Genomic DNA, 23,762 nt, shown 5'->3' with positions numbered 1-23,762 from the left:
GTGCAAACGAAATACCTAATATTTTGCATTCAAAATATCCGATTCATATGGAGAGATAACATGCCTGATTGCAATCAAACGAGTGAAATAGGACTCGCTCGCCAAAAATTATCGAGCTGCGATTCAACTTGGACGAGTTTCTGTGCTGCTCCGATCAGCAGTGAGAGAATCGGGAACCGGCTGAAGCCTCTATTCAATAGAGTTAAGGAAGAAGGGCTCACTCAAATTCATCAAAATGAGATCACATGTGTTGATCCGAATATTTAACGACAACTAAAGACGAGTGTGTGTCAAGTGGCGAGAGAATAAATGCTTTTTGCCGATTCTGTCGGGAATCAACCATCACTGGGTAAAAGTCGAATCAAGTACGAGACACTGAAGACGGCCTCACAGTTGAGGTCGAAATAGGTAGGAGTGATCGGTGCAATATGGGCCACCTAAGGAAAGCGTTCTGAAAATCGCTGAAAATCTCAAAAAATCATCATTCAAATCTAGTAGACTTATACTAGGGAGTGTTACCTTTCATATTACGTCGATGAATGATGAAAAATGCGCTTGATTTAAATGTGTTTTCCCGTCTATACGGGGCAATATGAGCCACCATTTGGGGCAGTATGGACCACCCATCCAAAGCGTTTTTTGTGAGATAAAAGTGTCTTAATTTGGTGGACTATTACATTCCTACAGTTTAGCGGACCGAACCGATTTGCCACTCTTCACCGTTTGCACAGACACATTTCAATTGGTTAATGGTATTTTTTCTGTACTATCGCAGTAATGCGGTGTTGTTATTTATCCGTAACGAATCTAATTTGAACTCTTGCTCTGTGCAGGTATGCCCATATTGCCCCATAGAGAGCGGTTTTGGAAAAAAGTTTTATGATAAATTCATATTTGTATCAGTACGAACATGTGTGTACAATATTCAATTATAATACAAGGCAAAATTTTCAAAACGACTTATCTGCTTTTGTAAACAAAGATTCAAACAACGATTTGACGAATCTGATACCTCACCCACGCAAACCAACACCATCAATAGGTAGGGGAAGGATTCCGCTACCTGTTGATGGTGTTGGTTTGCGTGGAAGAGCTATCAGATTCGTCAAATCGTCGTTTGAATCTTTGTTTACAAAAGCAGATAAGTCGTTTTGAAAATTTTGTCTTGAATAGATCTTTTCATTGTGATGCATAACCTTATTTATAAACGAATCTTATAATATTTCTGCTTATGCAGTGAAAATTTACATTTTCAAGCGAATTTTCTTGTTTAATTTTAATGCGATTTTCACGTTGAGACATATGTGGAGCATTCTCTTTAAGATCATATAACTTTTACATTATAAATCTTGTCAGTAAGCTCAAATTAAGCGTGGCTCACATTTCCCCGTATGTTCATATTGCCCCTATCTGTAAAGGTAACAAAACGTAGTGGAATTAAATGGAAAGTACTAAACTCGTCTTAGACAGTTTAAAAATAATGACCAGATGCAATAGATTATTAACTATGAATTAAAAAAACTAACCTCTAAACAGTGTAAAGAGAAAATTCATAGAACATAACTAATTTTCAAACTCGACTGAGAATAAACAAAATAATAAACTAGGTATGTATATCAAAATATAGTAGAAAACTTGAAAATGTCTCGAAACAAAAAAAAACGTACTTATAATCAGAAAGGTTCATAATAAGAATTCATCAAAGAACACTTTTAGACATTGATATTTGAATCATGAGTTGCACCAAATTAGCTGCTAAACCAACTTGGCTGCTGTACCACCTGATGTGCCCTATCTAAGTGACGCATAGAACATGCAAAGTTCAACTACATTACCAGGCAGAAAAACGTTTTACTTACTTTATGGCAATGAACGCCGTAGAATGATCACCAGCTTGAATGTGTCATCCCTTTAATAGTAACAAAAACTATGTGTAATAATACGTTGTAAAACTTCAATTAAAATGAATACGCACATCTCGTTAACGACCATATCTGCCACCTCTTTGAAGACGTCTGCCCAGGCAACGTCTAGCCGAGATTCGAGATCCTATTCATTAGTCGGTTCAACTTCGGTACCTCCGGTGGAGACGTTCGCGCACCGTTCACACAATTTATAAAACTATGAAGGTGGTACAGTACGCCAGTGTTGAGAAGCTGTACCAACAGTTTCCGGCTATTCGCAAGCAAGATGTCAAGGAATTGGATCTGTGGGTGAAAACCCAATTGCATTTGCCGTCAGTATCGGGTAAACATATGATAAACTTACATAACATGGAAATGTTTTACGTTTTATTTATATCAATTTACAGAGCTCGAACTAATTCAGTTCTTACAATCGAACGAATATGATACAGAAGCTGCCAAACGGACTATTGAAGTGTTCTTTACGTTCCGATCAAGTTATAAAGATTTCTTTCATGACAGAGATATTTATGCCGGACCAGTTCAGCGATCGATGGATGTGTTGTAAGTGTTTTTTCGTTACACAAATTATAATTTGAATAGTTTAATAGAGGTTTATAATTTCTATTGTACGGTTCAACAACTCAAACATATAGGGCCGGACACCTAACAACACCAAAAATACTACTGAAAAACGTACATACACAAGTACTCCAAACATTTTTTAAAAGGTATTACTTACGTGCATTATCCCACTTTTGACTTTTTTAAGTTTGAGTGATTTTTCAAATTTATGGAGTTCATCACTACCATTTTGGGATATCTGAATAGTTCAAGATCATGTGGTCTTGCATCGAGATTTGGTTCTAATTTTTTGTAACCGATCACAAAATGGATATTGTTTTTGGGAATTGGTCACAACTAGCGTCACTGCATTCATCAATTTCCCTTCGTCGATGTTTTCTTTTTTATTAATGTGTTCTCATGTTCTCATTCTTAAATGCCTAAAAATCACAAACAACTAATAAAATAGTCCATTTGCTTCACAGGCTTTAATTACGATAGTATGAATAAGGGTAATTTCAGTAAATTTGATAATTTATGTTACTCAACAGATACTAACAGTACATCATAATTGTAGGTTGTCCAAGAGAGTTTTAGTATTTTTTTGTATTATTTAATTGCTTCAAAACTGGGTGCTCATTTTGCCCCATTGAGCTTGAGCTTGATGACCGCACAATTCGTAGTTGCTACTCCGTGATTGACCAGAACAATCGAAATTGCACAGGGAACCAATAGTTGGGGCTTGGGATAAGCTTTCCAACCTCAATGTGCACAGATCGAGAGTTCAGTTATTAAAGGATCAATAACGGCGCCGGCCACGTCCTTATGGTCATCTGGGAATAGTTGGTGTGACATCTGTTGTTACTATAGACCGAGATCACCTCAGCATCTCCACAGTTGACACAGGAGGGATGTTTGTTAGTGAGGTGGGTAAGTAGTTGCACGGATCAGGATTCCTCTTGGTAAGTGATGCGATCCATGCAACCTTAATAAGATAGGATAAACATGCTATTCAATTATCTAGACCAGGACATTATTGCTACCGTGCGTCGTTACCTACAGTGACAAACTATTTAAAACAAATTTAAAATGAGGAAAAAAGAAGCATGTTGAAAACTTAATCTATGTCTTGAAAGTTTTATTCTATTTAATAACAAAAGAGGCTATGTATATGAAGTTTATGTATGTAAGTTACTCAAAATACATCCTTTCCTCCAGTGCATGGCACTTTCAGACTAGAAAGTTGACTTCGAACGAAATTTCTAGTAATGCATTCACTTTACAATGTTTGCATTTAAGATAAATGTTAAATAAATACTCCGAATGAGCAATCATGGCATAAACGTAAAGCGTACATGATTTATGAATATTCTGTACGCCTGTCCACGATAGGGTAAATGATGTATCTTGGACAAGCGCAGGACATTCATTAGAAAATATATCGAGATTGAATAGTATAAAACAATTGAGAACCACTAGGTTCATCCAAATTCATAACCTATGATTAGTCTTGTGTCTCCATTGCCCAATTTTTGAGTAAATTACGTTTACTAGGTGTAAACTGTGATATACTGCGAACTGAAATTTTTATCTTTTTGGACATCAAATATATAATTTCGACATGGAAAATGATTATATTTTGGACAGAGTCATTTTCTCCTAATTTAAAAATGGCCACCTACAGATCTCAATGGTATGACTTACCTGCACGTATCCACATTCATTTAAATGCATTTATTTGCTTAACTGACATAGATTAAACTAGAAATTAACATTGTTTCGCAATCTTATCGATATCATTGAGAACAGCCTGAAAGTTGGCAATTAATGGTGCATCCATGTACTGTACATGGGGTGACCAATAAATGTCTGATGAATAAAAACATAACTTCATTTTGGTCACTCCTTTTTCATCCGTCTCAAGTTCATGTTAAGCGATTGGAATATGTTAGTATCTCAATTACAATCAAACTTTGGCCGCAGGACCTCAAGATTGCCGTTTGAACCAATTTAAACGTGTTTCAGGTGCATGTTACGAAGAGTCTTATAATGCATGTTCTCCTGCATACTGGCGTCCAGCAGGCACTTTGGTAGATAGCTTTACATTTTAGATAATTTTAAAGATAAATAATAGTTGATTTGTGAATTCTCATCAGGAGCCACTAGAGTTGAGGTAAACGTATGCACTGATCATACTTTCGATAAAAAATTTCCTACACATTATCTAAAATTGATCGACGAAGCTCAGGCTTGTCCAAAATATGTACATGTCCAAAATATATCATTTACCCTATCAGTACATTATTTTGATTCAGTCTTCCAATCCAGTCGCATGGAAGACTGTCCTGGAAGCCATAGATTATTTAAGCAAAATGTATGTCCACTGGCTATCACCAGTGTAATTGACCTTAAAAAAGTTTAGCATGGTTTCACACACTTACGACATAATAAACACAGTCATCATAAAAGGGGGTCGTTATCGTCTTATTGGAACAAACTCGCCAGATGTCAATCCTTCAATAAAGCCAACTTAACTTCCGCTTAAAATATTCACCCGCTTCATTTACTATCTCCACTGCCCTTCGAAACCGTTGATCTATTGTTGCGCCATCATATTTGAAAAACCCCAATAGGATATTGATAAAATCACAACAGGATTTTGAAATTTTTTTCGACAAGTTTCATCAAAAGATCGGTAAGGAATATGGAAGAACCCGGACAGAATTTCGAAAAATCCCGACAGGATTTTGGAAAACTCCCGACAGGATTTTGGAAAAATCCTCACAGGATTTTGGAAAAATCCCGACAGGATTTTGGCAAATCCCGACAGGATTTTGAGAAAATCCCTACAGGATGTTGGAAAAATCCCGACAAGATGTTGGAAAAATCCCGACAGGATTTTGGAAAAATCCCGACAGGATTTTGGAAAAATCCTGACAGGATTTTAGAAAAATCCCGACAGGATTTTGGAAAAATCTCGACAGGATTTTGGAAAAACCCCGACAGGATTTTGGAAAAATCTCGACAGGATTTTTAAAAAATCCTCACAGGATTTTGGAAAAATCTTCACTGGATTTTGGAAAAATCCTCACAGGATTTTGGAAAAAACTTCACAGGATTTTTAAAAAAACTCACAGGATTTTGGAAAAATCCCGACAGGATATTGATAAAATCACGACACGATGTTGAAAAAATACGACAAGATTCATCAAAAGATCGGTAAGGAATATGGAAGAACCCGGAAAGAATTTCTAAAAATCCCGACAGGATTTCGGAAAAATCCCGACATGATTTTGGTAAATCCTGAAAATATTTTGGAAAACATACCAACATGGATTTTGGGAAAATCCTGACAGGAGTTTGGAAAAATCCCAACATGGATTTATCAAAATCCCGACAGGATTTTGGAGAAACCCAGACAGGATTTTTGAAAAATGCCGAAAGGAGTTTGAAAAAATCCTGCAGGAGTTTGAAAAAATCCTGGCCAGATTTTGGAAAAATCTCGATAGGATTCAAAAAAAAAATTGGCTAGATTTTAGAAAAATCCTTACTGGATTTTGGAAAAATCTTAACAGGATTTTGGAAAAATCTCGACTGGATTTTGGAAAAATCCCAATAGGATTTTTGGAAATATATTTTCAGGATTTTGGAAAAATCCCGACAGGATTTGGGAAAAATTGCAACACACAGGACAGAAAATATCTAAATAGGATTTGAAAAAAAAATCAACAAAGTATTTTGGAAAAAATCATGACAAGGAAAAATCCGGACAAAGGATTGTAAAAATCACGACGGGATTTTAAAAAAATCCTGTCAAATATTTTCGGAAAAAGCTCGCCTGAAAATCCCGACATGATGTTGGAAAAATCTTAACCGAGATTTGGGAAAAATCCAAACAGGATTTTGAGGTACTTTGGTAAAACTCCGACCAGATTTTGGGAAATAAAACAATCGGGTTTTCGTTCTCTTCAGAACTTTAAATAAAATATCGATTGGATTTTTGACAGGATTTGGGAATAAATCGACACGAATTTTGTAAAGATCTCTACAGATTTTTTTTCATACCCTCGATTTTTTTTCAAAATTCTTTTGGGTTATGCCCAAGTACTGTCAGGACTTTTCTAAAATCTTGTCATGATTTTCAAAAATTCTGTAAAAAAAACTCCAAAAATTTATTCAGAATTTCCCAAAATCTAGCCGATTTTTTTCTTAATCCTGTAATGTTTTCTTTTTTAATTCTGTAGCAATTTTCCCAAAATTCGTCAATATACTCCTTTAAGGAACGGTGTGCTCATTTTGCCCCTTTTGAGATAAATTATTCAAATCCTATTAAGCGTGGTCAAACATTTCACTGTGAATGGTTTAAATGGCTCTAAAATATTCTTCGAAGTCATATAAAATGTAAGGTACCCCGGGGCAAGTGGGACCTAAAAAAACCCTAGTTCAGCAAAATTGTTAACGCATACTTAGAAAACAGGGTATTTAAGAACATTAACCACGGATACATCATTAAATGCTTCCATTGTTGAAGTGTAGAGGTGTTTGAAGTCATTTATTCAATTACAAAAATATTGGTAGTGCTGGGAATAAATTTACCTTCAGAACCCACTTACCCCTTCAAACGGGGCAAGTGGGACCTATTCTGTTTTCTACTGTCAAACGGAACTATTTTGAGGAATGTAGATATACTGTTCATATTATTTCTGAGCATAAGTATTTTTAGATCATGGATAGAGATTGGTTGCATGTTAGACTTTAGTTTTGCAAGAAGAAAGGGATTATAATGTTAGCAGATATGAAAACAAGACAACAGCCGATTTACTGTCTATTTGGCTGTTGTCTTGTTTTCCATTAGCTTACTTTTGTACCAAATGTTTTACGTGGCAAGGATAAGCAAATCTTTATTCACTTTTCGTATAAATAAATATTTCTCTGTTCAGAACACAAATTATTATATAAATCAGTACTGCAGAAAAAACTATTCAGGCGATGCGCAGTGTTTTTAATTTGCAACAGAACAAAATTTCCAATTTATGTGTTATGCACTTTATTTATCTGAGAATCTGATGCGAAGTTTGAAAATAACAAAAAACAAGACAAATTCTTTCGACCTATTATAGAATAAATAGTTTATTTGCATTGTAAACGGGAGAATATTGCATCATAGTTATAGCCATTGCTCTTCTTCATGCGGGAGATAATTTACAGAAGGCAAAATACACATTTGGTAATTAACTGTACAACTTTTTAACATCTAAATCAAACTGCAACTGATTGATATATGAATGACGAAGTTATTTCTCACTAGACAACCATCTAAAACAGTTAAAATAGCTTTTCGGAAATGTTGTTCAAATATGTCCCACTTGCCCCATGTATGTTAAAACTTAAGGGCAAGTGAAAATTGCAGATTTTGGCTCTAATTAAAAATTGCAAATCGTTTTCAATGTCACACAATTATTTAATTGCTCAAACATTCACTTTCCACATCAATGATAAATTAAGAACCGACTATTTAGTTTGAAATCCATTGAAATGGAATAAAAGTAATAGATTTTCTCGGTAGTTTATAGATGTCGACAGAAACTAACCATGTAGTAAAAAACAAGTGACTCGGTTGTAATGCGATCGAGTAATAACCGTTGTGGATGGGACTAGGGGGTACTGCCCAAATGGTTCTCTACCCTATTTCCATTTTCGCATCGGGTTTACTTTCCTCTTGTTCCACGGTCGGAGAAAGTCATTGTGTTCGAGTGGTGGAGCCACTTTCAAAGTCGAGAAAACTTTCCTAGACCGAACCGGGAATCGCCACCTTTAGTATGGTCTTGCTTTGTAGGCGCGCACCTTACCACACTTCGTTTTTTTTTCTTCTTCTAATTTTGGCACAGACCTGTTGATCCATATCTTGCCACACTTCGTTAATCGTTATGGAACGTACACACGGTCAAGCAGTTTGACTAACATTGACTCCACCTCTCGTTTATTCAAACATCCACCAAGTTTTACCAACAGCGACACAAACAATCAATTTATTCGACCAACAATATCACACACGAACGACCGAAGCACCAACTCGAGCACCAACCATCGAAAAATATATGGGGGTTTGTGCAACTTCACTACAAATGCTCAGACATGTTCGGCGAACCTTGACTCCACCCCCGACAACTCAAACCAAAATCAAACCGTTTTAATTTTTTCCAACCGAGCCGCCAACTGTCAAATGGTTGTTCGAACAACTTCACACACGTTCAAACATAGCAGCAACCGAAGCGTTTTCTTGGGGGCGGAGTCAATGTTCGTCAAACTGCTTGACTGGTGTGTACGTTGCATTATGCTTATTAAAATTTTGACAAATTGTCACATTTTCTTTACAGATCATTAGTTATTCTTCCGGAGCTGACACCATTGGGGTACCACGTTCTACTCGCCAAAATTGTCGATTCAGATGCGTCAAAGTTCAATTTGGCAACACTTTTAAAGCTGTAAGTGCCACAAATCTTAAAAATTCTTAGACGTTTATTTTACGATATTTTTGTAGGGCATTCATGTGTGTGGATGTTGCACTTTGGGAGGAAGGTTGCACTGAAGGATTTCTGCTGGTCATCGATATGAGTGGACTTCATTTGGGGCATTTTCCAAAGCTGGGCATTTTCACCCTGAAAAACTTTTTGTACTATATACAAGAAGCGTTGCCTATCCGACTTAAAGGAGTGCATTTGATTAATGTCGTTCCGTTCATCGATAAGATTGTGGCTATGGTCAAGCCGTTCTTGAAGAAAGAAATTCTGGAAATATTTCACCTTCATCAAAAAGAAGATACCGTATATCCCCACATCCCCCAGAGTATTCTGCCAAGCGAGTATGGGGGAAGTTCACCTTCTCGATCGGTTCTGACAAGTTCGTACCACTATATCTTCCAGCCTTAATATCAAACAGCTTCAATGGGTCTCTTTTTTTCAGAACAACTTTTTGATAAAACTTTGGAGCTGAGGGACTTTATATTAGAAAAGGAGCGAGCCCAAAAAGTAGACGAAAGCAAACGTATTAAAACTCGTTCGTTAACTAATATGTTTGGTTTATTTTAAAATATTGTTCTAATAAAAATCCATTTATCTCAAATCAAAAAAATTATATGTTTTTTTTATTTCAACGGAATCATTATATCACAGCTTTTTGAGTTCTAGTTAATTAGGAGACAAATTACCTAGAGGTTCTTCCGGAAACGACGATTTTTTTAAATGCTGTATATTTTTATTGGTTTGAAATTTTGTATACGTATTGATTCTTTTTTGCCTTTCTCGTACAACAAAGTTGTACCGAAAGTCTATCATTTCACTCCGAAAACGAACTTTTGATAAGAGTTCCGGAGACCCATAGTGTTATATACCAATCGATTCGGCTCGACAAGCTGAAAAAATGTCTGTCTGTCCGCGTTTCTGCTCAACAGACATCCTGGGTTGACCAGGAAGTGCTGGGTTAGGGGCCACCTCCAATGAGGGAGGCAGGACTGCATCCCCGACCAGCTAAACCGTTTCCATTGCCACCAAGCCCATAGTCCCTTCGGTACAACCAGAAAGTAATGCTTCAAAGGGGGGCCAGTGCACAACGCACCCTCGAGGTTAGCTGCGTGACCTTGTAGCATTGAACATCGTGACTCGCTGTTTTTAGAAGAGCACCATGGTATCGTGCCAGCGCATTGCCGACTTTCCAGGTGGCCTTACCACGCCCTATGTCCTCGGAAGGTGGGCAGGGTCGACTTCGCGCCTGCTTCCCTCTGCACGACTGGTATCAAGAATGATGATGCCGCGTGCACCCCAAATTGACCTTTCTGCGATAGGGCCTATTCGCCAGCACACAGAGGGACTTGCCGACACGGTGCCTACGTCTGCCCCAGCCTTGACGAGGACCCCTTTCCGTCCTCGGGCTCGGAACCCGCCCGGTTGACCGACGCCGCGAAAGCGACGATACCATGTTGTTTTTCACGCGGCCACTTGTTCGATAAAAGGATCGAGTTCGACCACAGGGCACCGGTATGACCCATGAAGCCGGCTCCGAACCCTTGGACCACCTCTTATTTGCGCCTGAAGTAGCCATCCTTGAGTCCACGCGCCACCTTCTGTGTAGCTCCGAGACTATTTGGACGATAGCCGATAAAACGGCGTTTCAGCCAACTTCATTTTACACATCCTCCGAACAAGGTTGTCCGGGGTAGTGTCCAGACCTCATGTGGCAAGCATTTGGTCACGCATTGTGCGAAAACGCAGGCACACGAACAACACGTGTTCCGCCGTTTCCTCTAAACCAACGCACACCGGACACTCGGGCGAGGCCGAGTGTCCGAACCTGTGTAGGTACTATCTGAAGCAACCATGGCCTGTAAGGACCTGGGTCAGGTGGAAAGTGATTTCCCCATGGCGCCTCTTGACCCACGTACCTATCTCCGGTATCAACCTATGTGTCCATCTACCCTTAGTGGAACTGTCCCACGCACGCTGCCATTTGACCATTGAGGCCAACCTGACAGTCCTGCGGATGCCTCTCGTGCCGCGCATTTCAAAGCACTCTATGTCTTCACCGATAACGATGTCAATAGGCACCATACCGGTGATGACGCAGAGTGCATCGTGCGACACGGTACGGTACGCGCTCGCAACTCTTAGGCACATGAGCCTATACGTACTTTCTAACTTCGTTCTGTAGCAGTTAATACGCAGGGCCGTGCCCCAAGCTGGCCCCCCATACCTCAGTATGGACAGAGCAACGCTAGCCAGAAGCTTGCGCTTGCTGCCATAAACCGCAGAGCTATTGGACATCATCCGGGACAATGCCACTATAGCTGTGGAGGCACGCTTGCAGGCGTAATTGACGTGGCTACCAAAGGTGAGCTTATCGTCGATTATTACCCCCAAGAGTTTGATTGAGCGTTCAGAGGTGATCGTGCAGTTGCCTGCCCTTATCACCGCTTGCTGCTCCGACTTTCGGTTGTTAACAACAACCACCTCAGTCTTGTGGTGAGCCAGTTCTAACTTCCTGGAACTCATCCACTCCTCCACAATTGCGATCGAGTGGGCTGCAGTCAACTCCACCTCTTCGATCGATTCGCTGTAGACCTCCAGCGTAATATCGTCAGCGAAGCCGACGATTACCACGCCCACCGGGAACTTCAACCTCAAGACACCGTCGTACATGACGTTCCATAACACCGGACCCAGTATGGAACCTTGCGGAACCCCTGAGGTTATGTCAACGCACTTCCGACCCGCCTCCGTGTCGTATACCAGTACTCGATTCTGGAAGTAGCTTCCGAGAATCTTGTACAGGTACTCAGGAATTCCAAGACGCAGGAGCGCATCTGCAACTACTGGCACTATTGAAAGCATTCCTCACGTCGAGAGTCACTACTGCACAATAGCGAACTTCTCTTACGCTGGATAGCTATCTCCGCGGATTTGGTAACCGATAAGATAGCGTCTACGATCGACTAACCCTTTCGGAAGCCAAACTGGTTACTCGATAGACCGTCCGCACCCTCCGTGCGTATCAACAACCTGTTGAGGATGATCTTCTCGAGCACCTTCCCCGCCGTATCAAGCAGGCATAATGGTCTATATGCCGACGGATCCCCCGTTGTTTTTTCCGCCTGTGGCAATAGCTCTGCCTTTTCTATGCTTCAGGGAAGACTCCCTCATCCAGGCATAACTGCATGACAGATCTGAACATCTCGGGAGCCTCGGCAATGGCCGCTTTAATGGCCAGGTTCGGAATACCATCCGGTCCTGGCGCCTTACCTACACTGAGGGACTGTGCAATCCCCGCAAGTTCCGCCACAGTTACTCTTCCCTCGTCGGCCACCCTGGCTCCTGGCAGCTCCACGAAGGGAGGCCAGGGACTTGGGTCGTGACGTGGGAAGAGCCCCGCGATGATCCTCTCCAGCATCTCTGGAGACCGCTCTGTAGGGGCCATCGCCCCACGTGTCTTGGCCATTACGACCCTATTGGCGTCACCCCATGGATTCGCGTTGGCACTTTGACACAGGCCCTCGAAGCAGGCTTTTTTGCTTGATCTAATCTCAGTCTTCAGAGCGGCTCTAGCAGCCACGAACGCCACCCGTCGTTCAACACGCTCCTCTTCTGTGCGTGCTCGCTGCATCCGCCTCCTTGCCCGTAGGCAGGCGCGGCGCAGGTTCGCAATTGCTTGAGTCCACCAGTAAGCCGGTGGTCTCCCATTCCTAGGGTGGACTTTCCTAGGCATGGTGGCATCGCATGCACGCGAGAGTACTGTTACTAGCTGCTCGCCACTCAGACCGAGAGTATTGTGCTCGCGGCGGAGCGCTTCCTTAAACACCTCGTCGTCGAAGTATGATGTCTTCCACATACGAGGACTAGGCCTCGCCCCTTCTTCCGTCCGCTGAATGCTGGTCGTATAGTCGATACTGTAGCGAACCGCCAGGTGGTCGCTGTGAGTTTAGCCATCATCTACCCTCCAGTTCGAACTACTCGTTTGGCCAGGGCTCCAGAACGTAACGTCGATAATCGACTCGGCACCGTTCCAGCTGTAGGTATTTTTGGTACCGACATGTCTGTCCGTGTGTACGTATGTGTGTGTGTGTATGTGTGTGCACAAAATGCCATAAAAACATTAGCCAAATTTTCACATAGTAACTCTTAACCGATTTTCTTGCAACAAGTTGCATCCGACAGAGACTAAAACGCTGTTGATCGCTATTGAATTTCATAATAATTGCTAATTGCAAAAAATAGATAATATTAAAATAGTGATAAGACATAGTCAACAATAATGTGTTATAAAAAATGCCTTGCATCTATGAATATTTTTAAAGTTTATCCAAAGTTTATTTTCCCAACAAGATTTTCAACGTACTATGAAGATGCTCTAGTTGCACGCATTTAGGCGTAAGTATGCTCGTATGCTCTTCGTGCAGTTTCATGAAATGTACTATGAAATTGTCCGAAAATCAAAATTTGAACATAGGGAATTCGAGAAACATTTGGCAGCGCCATCTGTTGTCTACTAGTGTAAATCTTTTATCATAACATTAGACGGTGTAACTGTTTTGCCTTTCTTGTACATCATCGAGGTGTAAGGTGTAAGTAATTTATTAAATACATTTTTGCGCGAGAAAGGCACCATTACCGCTAGGTGGATTAATCTGGGTTTTTTTTCTAGAACAGCCATGTGAAGTAAATCAGGATGGATAATTGTACAGATTGTACATTAAGTATTTGCTCACTAAGATCCAAGTACCCCCAAAATAAGTAAGTGTACCGGTTGTGGCCACCTTAGTGCCTAGTTTGGGCAACTCTTAAAAATGCATAGTTTCCAAAAATTTTCAATCGGTTTCAACAGGAAAGAAGGATATATTTTACGCAGGTGGAGAACTTGTTTGAGTTTGGTTAGGTGTCTAGTAGATTTTTGAACAAGCTGTACAATTCAGTGTTAATTTAGTATTGTAGTAATTGTAATTTAATATTCTATCATTCATTGAGACTTTTGGCCAGGTGAATAAATTTCTAACAAATAAACAAATATATAAAAACCCATAAGGTTAAAATACCTCAAAATTCCATTTACTTCCGCTATATTCGGAAGCGGAAGTAAATGGAAGTTTGAAGTATTTTAACCTTGTAACATTTTCCCCTAAGACGCTCAATATTAATTATTTCAATATAAAAACCCAACTTAATTCACCGAGTGGTGATACTGCCTTTCTCGCATTTAGCCAAGGCACCAACATGGCGCTTATATAGTTCGATTCAATTTTCTGAATAACTTTCAAACGCAATGGTCGAACGTTATCAAATTCAATAGTGATCAACAAGACTTTGTCCAATGCAACTTGTTGCGAGAAAATCGTTTAAGAATTATTATATGAAAAAGTGGCTAATGTTTTTCGGTTTTCGTGTGCACACACACCCACATACGCACACACACACACACACATACACACGGACAGACAGACATTTGTTCAGCTCGACAAGCTGAGTCGATTGATATATAACATCATGGGTCTCCGAGACTTCTATAAAAAGTTCGATTTTGGAGTAAAATAATAACCTTTAGGTACAACTTTGTTGTACGAGAAAGACAAAAAAGGAGGAAAAAGCCCTGATTAATCCACCTAGCGGTGTTAGTGCCTTTCTCGTGCAAAAAAAATACTAAAAAATATAAGTGAGTGCTTTTTAGCGAACGAAAAATTCTCCAGGTAGCCGAAGTGTTGTACCTATAGGGTAACCAACTTGATTTGGACCCCTACATATTTTGGACCCCCCTGGTGACATTTTTCTGATTTCTGCACTAAAAACAATGCCGCTGCTAATTCCCCCATTGGCTTCAGGAAATTAATATTGCTCAGCATCTGTTTCACTGCTTTCCCGTGCGAAAAAGCGATATTTAGATGAAATTTCGAAGCAATAAGTTTGTTCAAGAAGGCAAGCGTTACAATGCGTTATGCTTAAAAGTATACATCACTGAAAATCTCAGGACGTACACAATAAGTTTTTGTCGAAATTGTGAATTTAAAATGCAGGAATCTTCTCATTGATGCATACACGGAAGAAAAAAAGTACCCAAAATTGAGTACTTTTAAACTTACTTTTGAGTTATTTTTCTCTTCGCTTTCATCCACTCTTTCTTTTGTTGTCAAAAACAAAAGAGCCAAACAATCCAACGACGCCAGTTCAATACGGGAAGCCAATGTTGAGTTTTATTACCTGAGGTCGAAATTGAGTGAATTAAACTTAAATTTGGGTCAATAAATTTTCCGTTGGGTACTTTTTTAACATGGGAGTAAAGGCAAACTACTTCGACCCTACTTACTCAATTTTGGCTTCCCGTACGGATGTTCGAGGTTGGGTGAATTAAACTCACTATTGGGTAGTTTATTTCTTCCGTGTACCAATCGAAAGATAAGGGCTCATTCACAAATTACATAACGCAAAAAAACACAATTTGAACCCCACCCACCCCTCTGTGACTTGTTTGTAACATTTCCTCTATACCCACCCACCCCCTTCGGTGACGCGTAACGTCGGACTAAAAATTCACAAAAAAATATTAATTGATATTTTTAATGAACTCTACTTTAACTTTCTACATAGTAAATAATAATGCAGTCAAATTTGAATTTAATTAGTGATTTCATTTTTTTATATTATTCGTTACCCGTAACAGAACTGAACAAACCCACCCACCCCCTAGACAAGTCGTAACATTTTGTAACGGAATATTGGGTACCCACCCACCCCTCAGGGCGTTATGTAATTTGTGAATGAGCCCTAATACTTGGGTTGGGCTCAATGAATTATTGGCAGGGGCTGATTTTCTACTCGCCGCTATCACATCCAGGCGCTATCGTATATGCGCAAAATAGCCAGCATAAGTTAACCGCCAGAAATTTGTATGGCGAAAGACATCTAACGCGGGTTTTCTCAACAGCAGGAGCTTTTCACGAAAATCTATTTGGTAACAGTTATGTAGGAAGGTGTCTGCTACTACGCCTACCAAATATTGTTTCGATTGAGTTGCTTATTTTCGAGATATTAAACCTTATAGATGCTTTTCGCCATACTGATTTCCGAAAGTTAACTCTAGTGTGCCGCTGTAAGCACGCTCAAAGCAGGCGATTCATTGGCCAGGGTAAATTAGAAATTCGACTATGAAGAGACTTAATTGGGGGTGTCCAAAATGTGTACATTTGGGGGTCTAAAATATGTTGCACTGTCCAAAACGAAGAATATTTTCATTTCAGAAAATGGAAAATTTCACTGATTTATCAATAAACGAAGCTCATTTCGAATTTCTATTTCATAAATAAGACTACCATCTGTGAAATGGTGTCATTTCCGCCCATATCGAACTTGTATTTCAATAGATATAAGCATATGGTCCAATGCACCGCATGAACACAATGACGTTTGAGACGGGCGCTGTTTACTAAAAATGAACACTTGCATGAACTCGATGAATGAAAAGGATTCATTCTAAGTAAACAGCGCACCGCTCAAACGTCAATGATGAACTCGGTGCATTGGACCATATTGAGATACACTTCCTCTAGGGGTCCAAAATAGAATAGTTACCCTAGTCGATCGCATCGTTGATAGTTATGGTTATAGTGTGGATGCAAATTAGCTTGTCGGCGACTTTGTTTGCTTCGCCAAATACATGCCGATTGGCGCTTTGATGTTGCATGAAGAAGAAGAAGCAGAAAGATGATAATCGAAAAAATCTCCACGGGAAACCATACGGAGAAGTTTTTAAAACTCTTCTCAAAAATTCTAAAAGCAATTTAATTAAAAACGGTAAGCAGTACGGGGTTGGACTTTTCTTCTAAGGCTTCATGTTTGAAGTTTCGTTACACTCGAGTCGTTCCGGATATTTCCACCGATCATTGCCTGCAAAATTTGTTGGTTATCTGCAGCGTGTAGGAAGAAACGACGGTAGAAGTTGATGGTTCCGAGGAATCTCTTCAGCTGCTTGGCGTTTGTTGGCTTCGGGACATCCAGGATGGCTTGCACTTTGTTGGGCTTCAGCTTAATTCCGTCGGGAGTAAATTGGTGGCCAACAAAATCGAAGAATCGCTAACCAATTGGGCATTTAGTGGGATTTATGACAAGGACATTCTGTTTCAATCGTTCGAATACTCTGCGAAGGTGCTGTTTATGCTGTTCATCGTCATGCGATGCTATACTATAGGTTTTCGATGTATGGGTACACAAATTCCAGGTCGCCTAAAATGACATATAGGAGTCTCTGCAAAGTTTGACCTGTATTGTGTAGCCCGAAGGTCATATGCTTGAACTCAAAGAGTCCAAATGGGGTTGTGATCAAGATGAATACACCACTAGGTGTTCCAATCTGCCAAATTCACGATTCAGCCATCTTGGATTTTAATATGGGAGAGCCAGCCGGTTTGTTTATGTTTTGCACTGAAAATGAATTTTTCACCCCCGCCTTCTTCTCGTCCATAAATTGGGCAAACTGCAACACCTAGCTGTGTATTCATCTTGGTTGTGATAGCCGTTTTTGGGACGTCTTCGGGGGCTACTGGTATTCGGTGGTATGCGCAAGTCGATACATGAAAATATACGCTTACCGTGTACTTGAGAAATCTTGAATATGTGGCACGGGGTACCGGTCTGGAACAGTGATTGCATTCGTAGACACCGCATGGTCGCCACTTACCATTCGACTTCTTTTTTACTAGGTGCAGCAAATTGGCCCACCAGCTTTTCAACGGCTAACAAATTCTCTGATCCATTAGGAACTGGAACTCTGCCTTTGCTTTCTTCAATTTGTCAATAGACAACCGGCTTGGACGACAGCAAACGGGTTGGCCATTGATGATGTTCTGGTGGACAGTGCTTGCTTTGGTTGGTTTGTGCTTCATATCCAAAACGGTAATATCCCTGTACTCGGAAAGGATCTAGCAGCGAAGGGAGAGGTAACATCAAAAGTGATGATTGCTGGCTGATTAACTGCGTGAATATTTTCGATTTCCATGCTGGTGGTATGGTCGATCAACTTGTTCCTCCGTAGATCCCCGAGCAAATTGTAGTGCTTCAAGAAATCCGCATCGATGATAATTTCACATCTACGATGACGAATATCCACGCAGACCTGTGATTCGCTTGGTACCGTATGTCTGAATGTGTGTTCCGTTTGCGCCCTTTTGAAATGAAAGTTTGGCCCTTTTGAAATGTGATGCCGATTTATGGTCTTGAATGTGGATTCTTTGGAGCTCTGCTAGATGGTTCAGCCTACTGCTGGTTTTTTGTTTTGTTGTTGGTTCGCTTGATGCGGATGGAAAGTTGGAGCTGACAGCTTCTAGTTCTCCCTCGGGCGAGTATAGGACGATAAATTGTAGCTGCTAAGGACAAAAATGTAAAAAAGTTCAATTTCCCATACTAATCTCCATATAACTTTGAAACGCGTTGCGGAAAGCGAGGACGCAACCAATCGAGCCCATATTTTGCACAGTTGATCGAGGTCCTTAAACGATCGATTCAGAAAAACCTTGATCTCACATTGTTTGGATGACGTTTGCATTCTTCGTTTATTGACTCCACCTTTCGTTTATTCAAACATCCATCAAGTTTAACCACCAGCGGCACGAACAATCAATTTATTCGACCAACAATATCACGCACGAACGACCGAAGCGCCAACTTTTTATTTCCTACAAAAAATATCTTTCACTATTCGATTGATGGATTGAAAATTCTGATGGCTGTTTCTAAAAACAATAATGGGCAAATTTTACACATTATCCGGAAAAGCTGTTGATCAATAGTGGGTAAAAATCATTCGTTAATTTGACGTATAATCGGTTTACTCATTAATGAGTAAACGACGTTTACTCTTTTATTGTACTTCCAGTTGAAAACCGAAGTGAGCTCTCGCGACAATCGAGTTTTCTCCCGTTTCCTTTTGTCGCAACTACGTCGCGACTAGTGCGCATCATGGCGCACGGTGGTGGCATAGATGCGCACTAGTCGCGATGCAGTTGCGACATCAGGAAATAAGAAAAAAAACTCAATCGTCGCGAGAGCTCACTTCGGTTTTCAACTGGAAGCCTATTAAAGAGTTGAACTATTTAACTTCATAATGGGTACTTTTTTACCCATTAAAGAGTACTTTGGTGGCACAGTGTAATAAATATGTTGGTCACTCACTTTGGTCAGTGAGGCAGTGCATAGGTTCATTATTTGACGTTTGAGCGGTGCTGAAATTCATTTTGAATGAACAGGTGTTCATTTTTAGTAAACTGAACTCCTGCAGGGTCTGCCTTTTGTTGACAGTTTATTTAAAAAAACATTTTAAAAGTAGTGATTGAAAAGTGCATTAATACAAAAAGTGATTAATTTGTAATTACCGGATATTTAATAATGGTTTATATTCATTTCCCTTCAAATCTAACCGAAGAAGAATTAATGCTACAAGCCAAATATGCTAAGCTGAAGAAAAAGGTATGTTTCGCATAGATTTTATGCCAATCCGAAGCCTCTTAGTTTAGATATACTCCACAGAAAAAAGCATTGCAAGCTTTGAAGGCACCCAAACAAGAACCTGAGAAAAATCTTATCCCAAAACGGCCAGCAGATGCACGTGATGCTCGTGAAGTTGCTAGAAAATTAATAAAAAGTGGGGCCATACAAGCTATTCAGAAACCGCAGGCCAAACAAGAGTGCTCATTCAAGCGTCCGAAAGGTAAACATTTAACAGGGTTGGTAGAGCTTCGCATTTGCTCGAAATTCGTCAGCCACTTTTTATATGTTTTACGTAGATTTATTGCATTGAAAATGATTTCTAAACCGTAATTTATTTTCGTTACAACAGGGCAAGAGCGTAAACGATCTCAGCAAGAATCCAGCCCCGGTGCTCAGTATCAATCGTTTTCCTCAGTGGAGACACCGCCGGCCAACCCAGCGTCGAGCCCTGATACCCCGACGGAGAAAGATCCAGCCCGGGCCCAAAATCTGTACCAACAATTTGCCAATGAACGCGATAAGGAGGAACAAGCTGGGAAAGCCAGTGACTCCCCACGGGATAAACCTCGTTCGGGTAATACCGTTTATGTTTCCGGCAACAAAGTCACGGAAGATTTTCTGAAAAAGCATTTCATCGAATTTGGTGAAATATTGAACATTTCCATGGAGATTGAAAAGGGAAGAGGATTTATAACTTTTTCTAAAACCGAATCAGCAGACCGGGCGATTGGTGAAGTATGCCTATGTTTTGTTAGTTTTTATGTTTGATTGTTAAAATGCTACTTCTTATAATTAAAGCTGCACAGCAAAACTGTTGGAGGAATCCAGTTACAAGTGCAACTGGCGAGACGTCAACCGCAAATAAATCCAATAAATGATGCCGGCTCCTCTTCTACGTGGTCTGCGTTAGGTTTGTTTAAACTTTTGAGGCATATTAGAGTTATCATCAAACCAATAATTATTTTTTCAGCCACATACCGATCACAGAAAGGAAAGCACAAAGATAATCGTGAACTAGTGTGTTATGATCATGATGATATCTTCTAAAATATAAGTAGGTGGACCACATTGGTAAGTCAAACATTATCCTTATCGATTAGTTTTTGCTAAAAAATCTCGAAATGTAAATGCATCCCAATGCATATTCTTTTTCCTATTGCTTCAGCACGAAGAACCATACTATTATTTAAAATTATACTGTAGCCCTTTGAAAGTTACAAAAAAAAGTAATAATACAAAGTTCTAAACATTACACTATCTCACGTAATAGTGAATACTTAGTAAATGTTTTAGTTGCCATAGTAAAATATCACTGCTATATCAGTACAACTTCAATGCTTGTCTAATGCGCACGTATTGTGGCAAGTGATTGACTATAAATTAAAGCTGCTAGGAGCAAAATTGCAAAAAGGTGTTTTTTCCATACTCATCTCTACATAAATTTCAAACGCCTTGCGAAAAACGGGAACGCAACCAATCGGATCCATCTTTTGAACAGCCACCTACTTGGGGTCCCAAAAACGATTCAGAACAACCTTGATGTTACCGTTAAACGGGGTGATTTGCAACACTTTTCAAGTTTCTCTCTCAATAATTCTGAATTGAAATGATTTATTCATTCTACTAGTATATGATACTTTTAATGTGTCCTAATATTAATGATAAGAAAATATCAAAATGATGGGTATTGCAAGCCACCCCTACTACTGTGACACTTCATCGAATTCAATCATAACATGTTTCAGAACAACTTATTTCATCCTGGGTAATTCTTCACCACTGTCAATGTAGGGGCCTTACTTGAGGGAGCATCCCTTCCTTCATTCCGTTTTTTACGATTATTACGGATCGATTGATATTTTTAAGTCATCGATTTGAAAGTGCTTTATGTCGGTTTAAGAATGGTGTACACCATCAGTCATTCCCTGGATAGTTGTTTTTAAAACGGTTCTACTTTCTTTCCCGCCATCCCAATTATGTACCACGGCTATTTTTAGATCATTCTTTTGAAAACGCATTTTCCACTCCGCAGCAAGCAGCAAACCATCCACCAGTGTTGGAACTTCTTGGAGATCCAACACCGTTTGACCACCGTAAGTTTTCGTTTTACTGTTTTCTAGACAATGTGAAATTGTTGTAGGGGACAAATCGTTCCGCCGAGCGGCTTCCCGGATAAACATTTTATTTTTTAACTTCTACCGCTGCCTTCATCAGTTTCCTTTGAAAAATTAGCATACATGCTACTTCCTGCAGGTTGTAGTTTCGCGGCATGGTAAAGAAATTCTGTAACATAAAAATAAATTCTAGTTTAAAAAATGTTTAGAAACTGAATCAGCAGTTTTTGAACAATAAACTATTGTGTATCAGCTGTTTCAAGTCACACAGGGGGACAAATTTCAAAAAAGTTTATATTTCAAAAACAAACAATTTCATTATTTCATAGTTTTTACGGAATTACATACCTAATTAGATACTGTAACTGGAGAGGCGATCGATTTTTGTGAAATAATTTTCAATTTGCTACTCGTACTTACGAATTGCGACGTTCGATTCTCAATTGACGATACAGTTTCACAAAATAATATAGAAAATTAACCGTGAGTTACCGTGACCTGCCCTGATTCCGCGCATCGCCTTATACCGTGGTTTTCATCAAAAATCAGAACCTGGCTATTATGGACATCGTATTATTTGGTGAAATGTTCAAACATATTTTGTTTGAACATTTCATCAAATAATGTAATGTAGCCGGGTTCTGATTTTTTATGAAAACCACGGTATTAGGCAATGCGCGGAATTAGGGCAGGTAACGGTATATTTTCACCTAAATACCAACTAGGCGCAACAAATACTATGTATACAATGTAAACTAAGGACGCTTGATGACTTAATTCAATGTTTGGGTATACATTTTTATTGTAAAACAAAAACTTGTGGAAAACGCAAGTGTTGCAAGTAACCCCGTTTGATGGTAGGTTACTACTTGATTTGAAGAAATTTACGATTTTCTATACAACTGCGTCTAGTCATAAGGCAGAAAACTCATAAGGCTGAACACGAGCTTAAGCTTCTTCGGCTACTCCGTTATGACCAGATCAGCTGTTCTTACACAGGGAACCAACAGATGATTGCTTGGGACTAGCTCACATCTTCAATGTACAACTACTGGTAATCTCATTTGTTAGGCCATACTGGCGCCTGCCACGTCAGAATGCAAGTCAATGTAGGGAAGGGGGAGTAAATGATTATGCAATCACTCGCCCACTGCAAGCCGAATATACCTCTGCACTTGCCACGAGTTCATGCGGAATTTGTTGGAATTTTTGGGTTAGGTTCGAGAGGCAGAGGTTCGCCTTGGTTAACGAGCTGCCAATGTGATAGATAGGAGAAAGCAACTGATGGAATTTCTAATTGGATGTTTGGAAACGCATAGTTCATTTCCAATTCTAGCAGATTACTGTTAGAATATTCAAGTTGAAGGAATAGACGAATCCAAGTAAAAATAAGTAGAAGACACACGACGGTGTTAACTTTGACAGATCCTACAGCACAGCATAGGAAGAAAATTTTAAAATGCTTATAATTAATTCTAGACAAATTGTAAATGTACTGATAAATGTACGATACGGAAAAAGTTCTGAATTACATATTTAGAAGCTTATCTCAATTTTTTGAATATTTTCCAAAAATGTATCTATCATACAGTTTGGAACTTTTTCCGTACCATACATCAATCAGATATTAATTACATTTTGTCTAGAATTTATTATAAGCATTTTAAAATGATTTTCCTATGTTGTGCTGTAGGATCTGTCAAAGTTAACACCGTCGTGTGTCTTCTTCTTATTTTTACTTGGATTAGTCTATAGGAATTGAGATGGAAACGGTATGGATTGCTAGAACATGAGAAATATAGAGAAAGATACAAAGTAGGAGAATGGAACGGACCTGGGATTGAACCCACGACCTCCTGCGTATGAGGCAGAAGCAGTAGCTATATGACTACCTAGCCCAAACTCATAAGGCTGAACACGAAAGGCGAAAAAAGTAAAAATCTTAGCACCGATGTCCACGTAGCGTTTTTTCAAGCTGCGTGCACGCCACGTCCACGCAAGGTGCCCAGCATCAAATGTAGTCGTGCACACGTTTACGTGTGCATAGCTCCATTTGATGCTGGGTACCTTTGTGTGAACGCAACGTGCACGCAACTTTAAAACCGCTACGAGGACATTGGCCCATATCAGGGTTGTAAATATTCGGCAGCACTGGATGAAGGTAATGT

The 23,762-nt window shown here is 39.7% G+C and overlaps 2 protein-coding genes across 4 annotated transcripts in view; both read left to right on the top strand.

Moving 5' to 3' along the window:
- Window positions 1-1,951: 1,951 nt before the first annotated feature.
- On the top strand, window positions 1,952-9,579 carry LOC134215845 (alpha-tocopherol transfer protein-like). The gene is made up of 5 exons (XM_062694949.1): window positions 1,952-2,247; window positions 2,312-2,468; window positions 8,846-8,953; window positions 9,010-9,368; window positions 9,432-9,579. The coding sequence occupies exons 1-5, from the start codon at window positions 2,124-2,126 to the stop codon at window positions 9,554-9,556; spliced, it is 873 nt and encodes a 290-aa protein (XP_062550933.1). The 5' UTR covers window positions 1,952-2,123; the 3' UTR covers window positions 9,557-9,579.
- A 9,693-nt stretch (window positions 9,580-19,272) lies between these two features.
- LOC134211576 (negative elongation factor E) overlaps window positions 19,273-23,762 on the top strand; it is a 133,801-nt gene continuing 129,311 nt past the window's right edge. Inside the window, exons 1-6 of one of the 3 annotated variants that reach the window (XM_062688575.1) lie at window positions 19,273-19,459; window positions 19,520-19,700; window positions 19,830-20,215; window positions 20,279-20,390; window positions 20,451-20,551; window positions 20,646-20,734. In XM_062688575.1, the coding sequence (XP_062544559.1) occupies window positions 19,379-19,459; window positions 19,520-19,700; window positions 19,830-20,215; window positions 20,279-20,390; window positions 20,451-20,527 (837 nt within the window). In that variant the 5' untranslated portion in view covers window positions 19,273-19,378 and the 3' untranslated portion in view covers window positions 20,528-20,551; window positions 20,646-20,734. Of the gene's footprint in view, window positions 19,460-19,519; window positions 19,701-19,829; window positions 20,216-20,278; window positions 20,391-20,450; window positions 20,735-23,762 lie in introns of those variants that run through there. The other 2 variants (XM_062688576.1, XM_062688574.1) reach the window with 2 other exon arrangements.

The sequence above is a fragment of the Armigeres subalbatus genome, chromosome 2, assembly GCF_024139115.2.
Source record: "Armigeres subalbatus isolate Guangzhou_Male chromosome 2, GZ_Asu_2, whole genome shotgun sequence".
NCBI lineage: Eukaryota > Metazoa > Arthropoda > Insecta > Diptera > Culicidae > Armigeres > Armigeres subalbatus.
Note: the sequence above shows the minus strand (reverse complement) of the source record. Positions and strands in the feature narration are given on the sequence as shown.